The sequence below is a fragment of the Anolis sagrei genome, chromosome 2 (assembly GCF_037176765.1).
Source record: "Anolis sagrei isolate rAnoSag1 chromosome 2, rAnoSag1.mat, whole genome shotgun sequence".
NCBI lineage: Eukaryota > Metazoa > Chordata > Lepidosauria > Squamata > Dactyloidae > Anolis > Anolis sagrei.
The window spans coordinates 138,389,314-138,405,084 of NC_090022.1; the positions used below are offsets into that span (position 1 = coordinate 138,389,314).

At 42.5% G+C, this 15,771-nt stretch overlaps 1 protein-coding gene across 1 annotated transcript in view; it reads left to right on the forward strand.

The window, feature by feature from the left end:
- The window catches only part of CS (citrate synthase), a 39,957-nt gene extending 26,349 nt beyond the window's left edge, over positions 1-13,608 (forward strand). Inside the window, exons 4-11 of the mRNA XM_060764087.2 lie at positions 1,499-1,564; positions 1,668-1,799; positions 2,064-2,252; positions 4,870-5,069; positions 8,140-8,269; positions 8,377-8,478; positions 9,999-10,208; positions 12,169-13,608. Of these exons, the coding sequence (XP_060620070.1) occupies positions 1,499-1,564; positions 1,668-1,799; positions 2,064-2,252; positions 4,870-5,069; positions 8,140-8,269; positions 8,377-8,478; positions 9,999-10,208; positions 12,169-12,339 (1,200 nt within the window). The 3' untranslated portion in view covers positions 12,340-13,608. The remainder of the gene's footprint in view (positions 1-1,498; positions 1,565-1,667; positions 1,800-2,063; positions 2,253-4,869; positions 5,070-8,139; positions 8,270-8,376; positions 8,479-9,998; positions 10,209-12,168) is intronic.
- Positions 13,609-15,771: the final 2,163 nt, after the last annotated feature.

A 15,771-nucleotide genomic window follows, 5' to 3' on the forward strand; every position in this document is an offset into this window, starting at 1 on the left:
AGCTCCACTTGATGCCAATCTACTACTGAACACTATTCAAAGTGCTGGCTTTAGACTATAAAGCCCTAAACAGTTCCGGCCCAGCTTACCTGTCCAAACGTATCTCTCTCTCTATGAACCATCTAAGAAGTGAAGATTATCCGGAGAGGTCCTGCTCTCAGTCCCACCTTCCTCGCAGGTGCAACTGATGGGGGCGAGAGACAGGGCCTTCTCAGTGGTGGCTCCTCAACTATGGAACTCCCTCCCCAATGAAATTGGATCAGAACCCTCCCTCCTGGCCTTCAGAAAAAAAGTAAAAACTTGGCTATGAGACCAAGCCTTTGGGCATTAAGCAATACAAGGAATGGTCAGGGATTATGTGCAGTTGACATTTGACATTTGGAACAGCCTTGAACCCTGATTTCTTTATTATATGATTTTAACTTTTATATTAACATGTTTTTAATTCCACATTTAATTGTCTAAATGTTGTTACTTTTTATGATCTAGTTGATATTTATATGTTATTGTTGCTATATGTTACATTTTATATGTATGTGAAGCATTAAATTTTGCCATAAATATGTTGGAAACCATTTTGAGTCTCCCCAGAGCGAGAAAAAGTGATATACAAGTGAAATAAATAAATAAATAAATGTGGTGGTGTAACAGAGCTTTGAATGGCACAGATATTCCCTTTCCCAATGTTGCTTTCTCTCACTCGTCTATTATTTCTGACTTTACATGGTTTGTATAATAAAAAGAGAACGTGTGTAGGTGTAGTGACTCCAGATCAGGAGAAATTCACTTGTGAAAGATACATTTATATAAATTGTATGCAGGATATCATGACACATGCTTTCAGAGGCATAAGATGGTTACTTTGGATGTAGTGCAGTCACTACAATATCTGGGTCAAACTGAGTTTCTCACCCTGGTGTCTGGCATTCCAACAGATAAAATGTTTCACACACTCATTGAAACTTTCATCCACCTTGCCCCAGTTACGAGAAATAAGAGAATAATGTAATGTTAGCTGCCAATTTCTGAGAGATTGAAGAAGCATATAAAAGCTCAGTTGGGCAGCTGCTCCCATCTTTCCCTCTAAGGCAAAAATGGTTTGTTTGTGGGCCTTGGGGGGCTCATTCTCTCCCCCAAATGATATGGAAGAGATGTATTATGCGGGAAGGTGGATATGCATCTCTCTACTCTTCATCTTAATCAAGTGATCATCAACGTAGTCAGTAAAATCTTATTTTGCAATAACGGCCCCTTTTGGTATTAGCTGTTGCAGATCTACTGGATGGATGATCATTAAATTGGTACTGCCAGATCCAAGTGGGAAGCTTATCATCTGGACATAACATGTATCTGAGGGGAGCAAAATGTGTGAGAATGGGTACATGTTGCCTGCAGTCTATGTAGCAGAGCTGGTTCTACTTTGTCCATTAGAGATGGCTTGTGTGTTGTCATAGATGCAAGGTTTTCCACTTATTTATCTAGTTCCCTTTCTCTTCAGCTCTACGGCGGCATGAGAGGCATGAAAGGGCTAATATACGAGACCTCGGTTTTAGACCCTGATGAGGTAAGGCACTCCAAGCTTTCTAAGAAAATACATTGAATAAATAATTTAACAGGCTTGTCTGTGAGATGTAACTCCTTCCCATACTTCTTCGCCGTGGTTTTAGGGCATCCGTTTCCGTGGCTACAGCATTCCTGAGTGTCAGAAGCTGCTGCCCAAAGCCCCTGGAGGTGCAGAACCTCTTCCTGAAGGGCTGTTCTGGTTGCTGGTGACAGGAGAAGTCCCCTCACAAGAACAGGTAAGGAGGCAAAAGGGTCCCTTGAATTCTCACTATACACCAGGGATGGTTGGGAAGCTGCCGCTTGTATCTTCTGGCATTGCATCTCGCTTCAATGGTCTTTTAAATAATTATGAAGAATGTTTCTATATCCCAGAACAGATGGGGGTGGAGGGTGAAGCGTTGTTTGTGTGTTTAGAGCTGAGAAGATAACAAAAGAGCTTGGAAGACTTGCTCTATTCCTTTTCAGTTACAATGGCAGAGCACTGTACTTTCTTTGTCCAGGTGAGCTGGCTGTCTCGAGAGTGGGCCAAGAGGGCAGCCCTGCCTTCCCACGTGGTGACCATGCTGGACAATTTCCCCACCAACCTTCACCCCATGTCCCAACTCAGTGCCGCTGTCACCGCCCTCAACAGTGAGAGTACTTTTGCCCGCGCCTACTCTGAGGGAATCAGCCGGACCAAGTATTGGGAGGTTAGTGTGGCATGGAAGGTCAGCGGGTGGTGTATAACCTTCCCTTCTCTATCACGGGTGGACAATTCTGGTGCATCAGGTGGCCATTTTCCACCCTTGCTATGGATTGTACAGGGAAGGAACTAGAGGGCAGCTTCCAATTCTTTGAAAAATGGCTGGCGGGGTTGTGATTGCATTTTGCTAAGACAGAATCGGGGTGGGGGGGGGTGGGACTTGTTTTACAAAGTGACTTATGCCTCATAGAAGTGCAATTTTCTCCTTGTAGCAAGAAACAGATGTTTGGCGGAAGAGATGGGCAGCTCATTGCCATGCTTTTGCCATCCATTTTTAACAAGTTTGTTAGGGAAAACTATTCTAAAATAGCAGAGCATCCAAAAATCAAACAGGATACTACAGTTGAGCATTTAGCTCATTAGCGAGCAGAGTGTAAAGTATCGTAGGTTGTGGTTGTAAAGAATTTAGAGCTGAGGCAGGCAAAGATGCAGAGTCCAATCTTTAAAAATCACAAAAGGTTTATTTACAATAATAAAGAACTAACTACATTTCTTAATAGTTAAAGAACTGGGTCTGAACTACTCTAACACCCATCGCTTCTAAGGTTTCAAAGAGAGGGAAAAATCATCCAACACCACATCTACTTAACTGCCTCCTGCCTGATCTACTTATTGATTTGTCTGAGTCAGGAGGCCTTATCATCCCTGCCTCTCTTCTCTAGCGTGCAAATCTGGTGGACACAGAGCAGATGGTGACAGATGAGATAAACCTGCCTCAGTCATAAATCAGATACTGCTCTGCATCATACCTGCTATAATAACTCCATCCATTCACACTGGCCTCTTTGTGTGCAAAAACCACATTGTTTGGCCTGATTGAGTTGCATAATTATATCAGCCTTGCAATTGTGTCAGGGCACCCAGCTTGGAAAATAACCAGGCAACCCAGGCAGTACACCAGGTATAGACATTACTGAGATGCAATGCCCAACCATGTGGGATAGTTTTGCAACAGTAATAGAACTAATATTGATTGGACGAACCCTGCATTTGAAACTGACGGAAATGTATTATGGGAGAGGATGTTGCCCAGTGAGAAACAAGTTCAGGATTACATAGCTGTCTGGACTCAGTACTCACTAATACTGCGGATCCACATGAGTTTGCTTCTGAAACCCTCCGTAGATTTGCAGAAACACAGATATCCACATCCCATGTTATTAGATGGCCATCCACATCCGTGTGGATGCCATTGCTGCCATTTTGGGTAAGGGCCACAATGATCCATGATCAGTTGAAACGAAAAACTGGGAGGATCCGTTTTATTATTTATTGACTTAATTTATACCCCACCTTTCTCACCCCACAGGGGACTCAAGGTGGCTTACAGACTCCAGCAAAATTCAATGCTTCAGGTGAACATAACAATAAAAACATATCCCATCAACTATAAACAATTAAAATACATGAGCAATGAAACTCATAGAAAAATAAATACAGATGAAAACATTTAAAGTGCTTGATTACATTCATCCATAATCCTTGTTTATATTTTAATATTATAGAGGGGTAAGTAATATTATAGAAGGATAAGTATGGAAGTGGGAAGGTAAGGGATAGGATAGTTTCCCTTGCACAGAGTTTTTACTTTTTGAAATCCTTTCACAAAAAATCCCAAAAGAGGAAATCTAAGGTCCAGAGTGATGGAGTTTTTGATGTTGAGCCCCTAGTTGTCACTACAGAAGAGAAATGCTAATAATAATAATAATAACAACAACCACAGCAACAACAGCAACAACTCAGGGCGGCTAACATGAGGACCAAGCCCAATATAAACAAAGGTTACAAAGTAACACAATTAAAAACATATAGCAATCAACTATATTAAAACATATATATATATATATATATATATATATATATATATATATATATATAATATTTCGACCAATCCGCCACAGCTCTTATTTTTCAGGGCTGAACCCCTTCAATATATTGTGCACTTTTCCTTTCTTTCCTGAAACCTTTTGAGGGTTTTTTCCCCCCCAAGAATTAAAACCAAATAATGGGGGGGGGGGGATATAACATGTAAAACATTATAAAACATAAACCAAGCAAATCAACCAATAGCTGAGAAAAGTTGGCATGTTCAGATTTGAGACAAATAGGGCTAGTACAAACTCAAACTGTAGGGCCGGCGGCTGGGAATAAAGTGCTGGAGATCTTACCAAAAGATGAGGGCTACGCAGACTTGATCAGTAGCTGAACCATTATTCGAAGGCACATTGGAACATCCAAGTCTTCAGGTCTTTCCAAAACTTCTAAACCTATTAGACTGGGTGCTTAGGTGTATTTGCTTCCAGAGCATCTGCTTATCAAACAAGGGTTTTGTAGCACCTTGAGGACATATTTATTTTGTTACAGATATTTGTAGACTAGTATCCCTCTATTCCAGAAGGCTTGTGCATGGAAACAGAGTTAGAAAGAATCCTATTAAAGGCTGACTCATGTCTTTATATTAACTGCTAGCTGTGGCCGGTTGACAAGTAGTGAGCAATTATCTAAGGTGGAATTGGAGTGGGAAGAATTCACTTTTTCTCTCCCCTTCTTTTACTGCTTTGCAGTTCATCTATGAAGACTCCATGGACTTGATTGCCAAGCTGCCGTGTATTGCTGCAAAGATCTACCGTAACCTCTACCGTGAGGGCAGTAGCATTGGCGCCATTGACCCTGCCTTAGACTGGTCACACAACTTCACCAACATGCTGGGTTACAATGATCCCCAGTTCATTGAACTTATGCGACTCTACCTCACCATTCACAGGTAAGTTGCATGGTTTGTGCATTCACAAACATGTCTTGTACATGCATGGACTTGAAGATTCTGGAAATCTTAGGTTCTGTGGCACATGGGAGAATCTTGCAGCTTTCTGAAGTCATTGGAGTGCGGCTCCCAGCATTCATTACTATTACGAGTTGTGTTGGCTAGGAATGGGAGTTGCAGTGCAAATTCCGAAGCATGTGTTATTCTCAATCCTCCAAGCCCAAACTGTGGAGGAAGGAGGATAAGAACAGCCAGATCTGGGGCAGAAAGAGCATTGCATGTACATTGGCAGGGATGGGGAGGCTACAAATGGAAATATTGCCAATTGGTGCTAAAGCATTTACAAAATCAAAGCACTTCAAATGTAACCAGCTCCTGTCTTCTACAGAGAGTCCTAGAGAGAAATGCTGTAGCACAGAGCCTCTGAACTTATTATTTCTGCCCTCTGGCTTTGCCTTTGTTTGAATTGTTCTTTGGTTCATGTACAAAATGAAGGCGCTTTTGCTGGTGGATGAGGAGACAGCAGTGCATACTTTTGTGTGTGGGAACCTTTGTTTCCTCCTGTGTAAAGCATGGATTTCCATGTTGAGCTTTTGGCAATAACAGGATATTCTTCTTGTACAACATGTATCCAACTTTTGACACTCCAGGCTTTTTGGACTTTATCTGGCCCATGATGTGAGTCCTAAGGTCTAGTGCTTTGGGGAGATGGAGATGGAATATAAGATTAAAGAAGTAGTAGTTGTTGTTGTTATTGTTATCACTTCCCTTCTGTTGTGACAACTAGGGGCTCAACATCAACAATGCCATCACTCTGCACCTTAGATTTCCTCTTTTAGGTTTTTCGTGAAAAGATTTCAAAAAGTAACAACTGTGTGCAAGGGAAGCTACTCTATCCTTACCTTCCCACTTCCATATATATCCTTCTATAATATTAAAATATGAACAAGGATTATGGATGAATGGAACCAAGTACTTCTTCCTGTTCAGAGCAGCTTTTGCACAGCTTTTCCAACAAATTGTCTCTGTTCCCAGGTTTGGACACAGGGCTACTGGAAGCCCTTCTGAGAAATTCTTGGGCAAGGAGAGGTGGCTGTTTTGCCAACAGGCTTGCAATGTAGCTAGCTAGTGTCATCTATAGCCTTTCTGAGACACTGGAAATGCTTGGAGAAGCACCACACACAGCTCAGTAGCTATGGTTGCATAAAACCCCACGAACAGGCCACCACATACTGTGATATGTAAAGTGTTTTCAGGAGATAATTCTAAATCTCTTAATTACCAGAACTGGATTTTTCACAGCAAGAGCTGTGAGACCAGAATTCATATTTCCACAGAACCTTGAGTTCACTGGCTGGTCTTTGGACACTTCTCTTGACTTAGCCTTCCAGATAAGCTGAATTACAACTGCCATCGTCTCCAGATAGCATGGTCATTTGTTATGATGGCTGGAGCAGATAGGGATCAAATAAAAAGTGCCAAGTTGAAATAAGGTTGGACTTGGATATTGTTTCTGCCTCAGTCGTCTTCTACCCATCTTTAATTTAGAAATAAGAACAAGCTGAAGATCAATCCTGACAAGACAGAGGTCCTCCTGGTCGATCGTAAACCGGATCGGGGTATAGGGTGGCAACCTGTGTTGGACGGGGTTACACTCCCCCTGAAGCCACAGGTCCGCAGTTTGGGTGTCCTCCTGGATTCTTCGCTCACACTTGAGGCTCAGGTGTCGGCGGTATCCGGGAGGGCCTTTGCACAATTGAAACTTGTGCGCCAGCTGCTACCGTACCTCGTGAAGGCAGATCTGGCCGGGGTGGTCCACGCCTTGGTCACCTCTAGAATGGATTACTGCAATGCGCTCTACGTGGGGCTGCCCCTGAAGACGGCTCGGAAACTTCAATTGGTCCAGCGGGCGGCAGCCAGGATGCTAACCGGGGCTCACTATCAAGAGAGGTCTACCCCTCTGTTTAAGGAGCTCCACTGGCTGCCATTTATTTTCCGAGCCCAATTCAAGGTGCAGGTGCTCACCTACAAAGCCCTGAACGGTTTGGGACCACCCTACCTGCGTGACCGCATCTCCATCTACGAACCCACACGCTCACTTCGATCATCTGGGGAGACCCTGCTTGTGATCCCGCCCTCGTCGCAAGCGCGCTTGGTGGGGACACGGGACAGGGCCTTCTCTGTGGCGGCCCCCCGACTTTGGAATGCCCTTCCAAAAGATCTCCGACAGGCCCCTACTTTAGCAGTTTTCAGAAGGAACCTAAAAACCTGGCTGTTCCGATGTGCCTTCTCAGATTAGGAATCCCCATCCCAAGTCCTAGAAGCACTTTATCACAACCGATGTTACTGCACACAGCACTTTTACTCCTACGTTCCTCCTGCCATCTCAGCATTTTAACCCTGTACCCCATTACGCCGGCCGAACCAGTTTTAATAGTGTCTTGATGTAGTTATTGTTGTATTTTGCTTATTTTGCTTAATTGTTTGATTTGCTTGTTTATTGTTGTGTTATGTTCTATTGTATTGTGTTTGAGGCTTCAGCCTGTGTAAGCCGCATCGAGTCCTGCAGGAGATGCTAGCGGGGTACAAATAAAGTTAATAATAATAATAATAATAATAATAATAATAATAATAAATAATGCATTTTAGATATTTGCCTCACATCTAAATGTGTGAAGTAGTTCAGGAATAAATTCATTTCAGTAGTAATGTACAAGCACTTTATATATGTTTATATATATCTATTTATTGCTCTATGTGTTTATTTGCCCATGTGTTTTAATTGTTTTTATTGTTATGTTGTATGTGGCATTGAATTTTGCCAGAGTTGTAAGCTACCTTGAGTTTTCTCAGAGGTGAGAAATGTCGGTTATAAATGAAGCAAATTAAATAAATCTGCAGTCTTGTCTGTTCTTGTTCAAACTGCAATAGAAAAGGTTGACAAGATGTTCAGTCTGATACATGTGAAAACTTGGATTTGTGCCTCTGTCTACAGTTTTGTAACTCTGTGTACACACTAGGCTGATTTCTCTGCTGATTTCCCCTCTTCCCTTTTTTTCCCTTTCTACAGTGACCATGAGGGTGGGAACGTCAGTGCACACACTTGCCATTTGGTGGGCAGTGCGCTCTCCGATCCTTACCTGGCTTTTGCTGCAGCCATGAATGGTCTGGCTGGGCCACTCCACGGTCTTGCAAATCAGGTAGGGCCCACATTGCTCAGCGTGAACTTTATGTGAAGGAGGAAGACTTTGGAGAGGTGTTCTCTTGTTCTTGCATAATAGCAGCATATTTCATGGGTCTCTTGCAGGAAGTGCTGGTGTGGTTGACCAACCTGCAGAAGGAGCTGGGGGCCGATGTGTCTGATGAAAAGCTGAAGGATTTCATCTGGAATACCTTGAACTCAGGCAGGGTGAGTGGTAGCATCCAGGTCTCTAGCAACTGAAAGAAGGTTTTCGATTAGAGAAACAAGCAGCTTGGTCTGCAGGGTTTGTCAGAAATGGACCTCATTTACTGAGTGGGGCCATTCTGAAATGAGGAGAGACTGTATTTGGTGGTAGGGCACTAAATGACCTCTTTCCACAAAACCTTAGAGTTGGAAGGGGCTGCAAGCGTAACCTAGTCAAACACACTCTCTAATCCTCCCATGTATCAAGTTTTAGGTCAGGGCTTCTTAAACTCTTTCCACTTGTGACCACAGGTATATAGTTATATAAAATAGGTATGCAAACCAATGTAGTGATGATAAATCTGCAAAGCTTGCTAAACAGACTGATTTTCCTTTTTGTAGAGTACAACTGAAGTATCTTCTGCATAGTACACTGTAGACATTGCATGTTGTTGCATGTTTAGGTAGAATTCAGAAACCTTTCATTGTTGCCAAAGTTTTTGTGAGCCCAGAACTCAGTTAATGGGATCCCATTTGGGGTGGGCACCCATAGTTTAAGAAACAATGGCAGTATTGGCTGGAGAATTGCGTTTTGACTGGAGCATACAGTCCTGGACTTAATAGAGCCTTATCTGGTGTGAGACATCTTCCTATGCACCTAAAATGTTCAAGCATGTTCAGCAGGCAGGTGGCAAGTGGAAACAATGTGGATATGGTGGCAATCGAATAGACAGTACAGAAAAAAAACCCTCCCAAGATGGATTAATGAGAACCAGAGTTTGGAAATGTTTACTTTTTTTTGGCCTACAGTTCCCAGAATCCTATTAGCCATACTGACTATGAGGTTCTGGAAGTTGTAGTCTCCAAAATCTTCTCTCTGTTCATTACTATAATTATGTGAGTAAAGTAAAGGTAAAAGTTTCCCCTGACATTAAGACTAGTTGGGTCCGACTTGGGGGGTGGTGCTCATCTCCATTTCTAAGCCGCAGGGCCGGCATTGTTCGTAGACACCTTCAAAGTCATGTGGACTGCATGGAGTGCCATTACCTTCCCACCAAAGCTGTTCCTATTGAACTACTCACATTTGCATGTTTTCGAACTACTAGGTTGGCAGAAGCTGGGGCTAACAGCAGGAGCTCACCTTGCTCCCCGGATTCAAACCGCTGACCTTTTGGTCAGCAAGTTCAGCAGCTCAGCGGTTTAATTCACTGTGCCACCAGGGGCTCCTAATTAATTATATGAACATAAGGAATAAAGACCAAATCAGTGCTGGAATTGTAAAGGCTCAAAATTTCATTTCTCCTGCAAGGACCACTAGAAAACAAAGATTGCAGAGAAGAGTTGGTGGCTTGCAAATAGAGTCCCACTCTAAGGATGGTTCAAGTTGACTTAGTAATATGGAATCAAAAATCCCCAGGGTTTGGGGAGAGAGAACACTGCCAACCTGTGCTAATGGAGAACTTCTGTTTAGACACCATCTGCGTGACTGTCTCTCACTCCCTTTTCATTGTACCAAGGGCTTCTGACAACATCTTGCATTGCAGGTGGTTCCTGGCTATGGCCATGCAGTGCTGCGGAAGACGGATCCCCGCTACACTTGCCAGAGAGAATTTGCCCTCAAGCACCTTCCCAAAGATCCCATGTTCAAGCTGGTGGCCCAGCTGTACAAGATTGTCCCTAATGTGCTGCTGGAGCAAGGCAAAGCCAAGAACCCTTGGCCCAACGTGGATGCACATAGTGGGGTCCTGTTACAGGTGAGTTGCCGTCTCCAAGGAGATTCAGAAGCCCTGTACTCCCTGACTTAATGTGTGCACTGGGATCCGGGTCTCAAAATGTTCAAGAAGGATATGGGCTTTTCTCCTGTTCCTCACTCTTCCATGCACTTATCACTCTGCAGCAAAAGTCCTGTTCGTCATTCTGCCACAAGCGATATTTTGTAGAATGAAGCCTGCTGTCCTCTGTCCATTGTAGAGAACGTTTGGCAGTTATAGGCAGGCTGCTTGGGATGCATCTTGTCCAGTTTCCATTCCTGTGGCTGGGGATCAAAAATCTGTAAAGCACAGGCTGAGAAGTGAACTGGCAGAAGAAGAAGCCAGGCAGTGGTGGTGTGGGGCTCCCCCTAGTGGTAGCAGCCAGGTTCTCCCAGGGCTTTCTCTGTATGGCCACTCAGGAATCAGGCAAGGAAGGCTCTCAACAATTCAAGACCAGGAGAAATATTTCAGGTTTGAGTTGGAATAGGACCCTTTAATCATGGAATACTAACTTGAAAGCAACTTCTTTTCCTTCCTCTCCCTTCCTTTTTTTTTGTTTTGTTTTTGTTTTTGGGAATTGAACTACTAGGACTGTCCTGTACAACCATTATGTTTTTCTCCTAGGGATTTTTTTTTCTTCCATAAGAATATATTTAATCTAATTAAAGAACAGTATATGTTTTGTGGTCTCTTGGTAGATTTCCATTCACCTAGAATTTTTTCAACAATCACCTGCAATAATCTAGGCCTCTTCATTTTGAAATCTGATATCTTCATTGTTTTACTTTTATTTCAATTATAATGATTTATATAGATTTTTAAAGCTTCCCAGTGGACTTATGTTATATATGGCTAATCTAGAATATATTACTGAATCAGATTAAGATCCATCAGTGATGTATTTTATAGCTGTGGCCAAACAGATTTTGCTGGTAACCTCCAAAGCTGTATATGTGATGCAGATACTATGCCTATAGATCAGGGCCAAGTGATTTCTCACTCTGTGGGCCTCCGGGAACTTCTACAGAGCATTCTCGACATAGAAATTAGCAAATATCTTTTTAAAAAATCTAACCTGGAAGTAAAATCCAGGTTTCAACTTGTTTCCATCCAGGATGAAAGGAGACTGGAATTTCTTTTGTGGGAATAAAACAAAAAACAATTTTTCAGAAGTACATACACGATAGCAGAGGACTCTGCTATAGATGGACATTCAATTTTAATTATTTTGGCTAATGTTTTGCATTATGACAAGGACAAAAACCTTTTGAGTAGCTCAAACTGATAAGATCCATACAATATCTGCAAGACTCAGCCAATTATATTTAAAATAAAGATAGTCTCATTGCATAGTTTTACAATTATTTCACAACAAAGAGCCAGAAATAATTCATGGGGATGTTTTGTTTTATATTGAATCACCAAAAAAAATGGGGCTATCAAATGACTTTTCCATGGGACTCCAGGGGTGTTAGTAAATAAAATAAATGTGACCCATTTTTCTCACCGTGGACGTAAAGAGTATGTGTTTGTAGTTTTAGAAAGATTAGGATAGCTTGCTCAGGAACTTTGAGATCCAGGTGGATTTTATCACTTGGGGTTAGTAGTGTTTTCAAAGTGTAACAATTAACAGGGAATGAGAGGATATTTGTCTCCTTTATCTCAGCCATAAGATTGTTTTGTGATAATGTTTATTTCCATGTTATGTTTGTATTTGATTTTATTGCGTTTTGTTTTTATCTATATTGGGCTTGTCCCTTTGTAAGCCGCCCCGAGTTCCCTTGGGGAGATGGGGTATAAAGTAGTAGTAGTAGTAGTAGTAGTTATAATTATTAGCTCTACAAGGCATACAAGGGTGTATTCTCCATAGTTATATATACATATTAGTCTCTTGCCTCCTTTGACAGTTCCTCTTAACCTCTAATTTTCATCTGTTTCTTTCTTTCTCTCTCTCTGTCTGCAGTACTACGGCATGAAGGAGATGAACTACTACACTGTGCTGTTTGGTGTGTCTCGGGCCCTAGGTGTTCTCTCGCAGCTCATCTGGAGCCGATCCCTTGGCTTCCCGCTGGAGAGACCGAAGTCCATGAGCACAGATGGGCTGATGGTGCTTGTGGGTGCCAAGTCGGGTTAGAGCAAGGGAAACAGGGCAAAGGTTAGCTATTGAGGGAATGATAGAGACAATACAACTTGTTTTGTGTTTGTTCAAAGGGCCTTGCAAAGATCCTTCCGTAGAGGCACTGACCATCACATTTTTTCAGGTTATTTATGGGATAAATTCAAATATGTCAAGGGTACTTATTCCCCATCCTACCCATTACCTTAAATACCACCTAAAGTTAGATTCCTGATCACAGGGACCCCCAGGCAACTCTTCCCAAACAGAGCTGATGCCCCAGGCTAGAGGGAGGGGATTGCTTACTAGCCCAGCTTCTTCATAGTTGCCCCCTGTGGCAGGCCAGGAGCAGAGGAAAATGCCCCCCCCCTTTTTACAATCATGTCATATCACATACTTTTTGGTTCTGCCTTTCACCCCCATGCAGATATGTTGTGCTTCTGCATTAGAACAATGCCCTCCTTTTCAGCCGTACTGAGCTGTAGGGGAAGGGGGCTCTCCTTCCTTGCAGATGCCCAGCCCCCTTTTCCTTTTGTTTCTTATGTTACAGTGAAAATGGGATTTGTGTCCTCTAGAGCAAATAGGGCTGCAGCGGAAGTCACCCACTCTATACCAAACAGGGATAGCACACCTCTAGACCTCCCAGAGTCAGTGCTCCCCATGCGTTCTGCTCCCTCACCCCAAACTTGCCACCTCACTTTCTTTGATGCACTCAGAACCCCGTTCCCTGATGTGAGTTGGGGTGTTGCTCCCACAGGCAAAGCAGTTGCAGACTGCTTCTGCCATGAACAAGTACCTCTTTGCCCCTTTTCTGTTTGCCCTGAGAGAGTGAGAAGCATCTGTTTTCTCCTCCCCTTCCTTGAAAGAAAAAAAAAGAGTATTTAAACTTCATGGTCAGTGCTGTGGTATTTAAAAGGTGATGTAGATCCAGTTTTAAAAAATTAAGGAAAGGTATTAGTGTCATTTCCAAATTGGCAGTTGTGGTAACACAGCCATCTGGCCACTAAAATTGACTATTTACATTTTTGAGAGCAGTGATAGTGAAGGATGAAATTTGTCTCCTGGCCTCCTTTCCTCTCTAGAAAGGACTTAATACACTCCTACCAATGTTTTTTTTTCCTCTGTGTGTTTGTGTGAAACCTTCTGTCCTATTACTACACAAAAAAAGGAAAACCCCAATATAAGTTGAAGGCACAGTGTAAGTGGCTGTGTAAGCGTCAGCGTTCCGTTGCAAACTTCAGGTGGTTCTGTACAAACTGCAAAATAAATGTTTTTATTAACAAGTTACAGTGATGGGTTATTTTTTATTGCCTTCAAGGGGGACTGGGACCAAGGTTTTTCAGAGTAGTTTCTGGCAACTGTGCATATCCTCCAGTTTTGATCCCATTGTATTTTATTGGCTTGGAATATTTAAAAGAGAGTCTGCAGTGAAACAATAAACATCACACTCCATCTCTATTGGCTAGTCAATGGGAGGAGCCCCTTATTGTTTTATGTTCTCATAAAACAATAGTAACTGGTGGTATTGCTTCCTCACTGGGAAGGGTGAGATACTTACACAGGTATTTGTCACAAATGTAGGAGAATAATCCTAAAGTTTTAGACATGAGTTGAAATAATGTAGCCTTCCAGATGTTGTTGGGCCTCACCTCCTTTCCTTTCCATTGGCTGTCCAATTTAGGACTGTCAGGAACTCCTCTTCTGATCTAGATTTGCCTTGCTTTCGGCCCTTTATTTATGTATAGTGTTAGTTTATCCAGAACAGCTCTAGGATAGGAAGGAATTATATCTTCAAGCCCCCATTTTATGTGATGGTGGGTGTGAAAACTGGCCAATCAAGTACATCCCTTTACTATACAAGGCAATGGCACAAGTATCAAGAGTTCACAAACATAACAGTGTAGTGGCCACATACTCACTGTATTTTTTCAGGGGGAGTGCACCATATTTCATGTGTGATGGGTCCATTTGGTAAGTACAGGTAGTTGGAAGTTACAAACAAGATAAGTTTTGTAGGTTTATTCTTAAACGGAATTTGTATGTAAGTCAGAACAGGTACATTTGAGTGTCCTGTACATAAAAGTAGAGATTATGATGCATCGAAGTGCCCATGAGTCCAGTGAGTTGTACATAGCTTAACTTTGCATCCAATTATGTTTTGTCAGCCTATATTTTTATATAGGCAAAATATTTAGAGCAGCTGCTTAGCTTTTATCATCAAAAGATGTAATTAGAAGTCTCACTATTTAGGGAGAGTTGTGCTTTTGTATTTCTTATCTACTTTGATTGTGGAGATCAATCACGGAGATGAAACCCTTGCTCAAACTTGGTATTACACAGACTGCTGAACTTCGACATCTGTAAACACAACCAGGGCTTGAGACTACAGTTCCTACAACATTTAAGTGACTGAATTCCATCAGGCAAGATAATGTAAGCTAGGGAACACGCACTACTGACAGTTCCAGAAATCATCTCGCTGCAGACCTCTAGAGCAGAGCTTTCCAAACTGTGTGTCGCAACATGTTAGTGAGCCAGCTGTAGTGTGTCAGGTGAATATAACAAGAAACCTCTCAGTCTCTGTGAAATAAGCAATAAATTGTAGATTTTAAATATATAAATGAAAGGTTTCCTTGAAATATGTTGTTTTCCTGTACATTTTATTACAATTTATGTATGTGTCTATACCTCTTTTAGGGGTTGGTTTAATCTCTGGTTTACCAGTAAAACTAAATTACTGTGTTGGGAAATAATACATGTCTTAAAAGTGTGTCATGAACTTAACATGTTTGGAGATGTCTCTGCCTTGGTCCTTTCACTATTGGCTGCTACTTCCCGGCGGATGTCAGGTGGTGCAATACCGGCTAGGCAGTGTAATTTCTCCAGTGGTGTGGGTCGCAGACACCCCGTGATAATGCGGCATGTCTCATTAAGAGCCACATCCACTGTTTTAGTGTGATGAGATGTGTTCCACACTGGGCATGCATACTCAGCAGCAGAGTAGCATAGCGCAAGGGCAGATGTCTTCACTGTGTCTGGTTGTGATCCCCAGGTTGTGCCAGTCAGCTTTCGTATGATGTTGTTTCTAGCGCCCACTTTTTGTTTGATGTTCAGGCAGTGCTTCTTGTAGGTCAGAGCACGGTCCAAAGTGACTCCCAGGTATTTGGGTGCGCTGCAATGCTCCAGTGGGATTCCTTCCCAGGTAATCCTCAGAGCTCGGGATGCTTGTCTGTTCTTAAGGTGAAAGGCGCATGTCTGTGTTTTAGATGGATTAGATTGGGTATCAGCCAGCACGTCAACGACTTAAATCAAGACATAGTTTTCTTAGAACTACAGAGACACTCGCTGGAACACCCCAGCAAGCGAGAGTCCAAAAGTGGCAGGCCCAAACCCAGCACCTCAATTCATGGGTGATACCAGATGAGAGACTCCCCCCTGGGCACTCAGAAG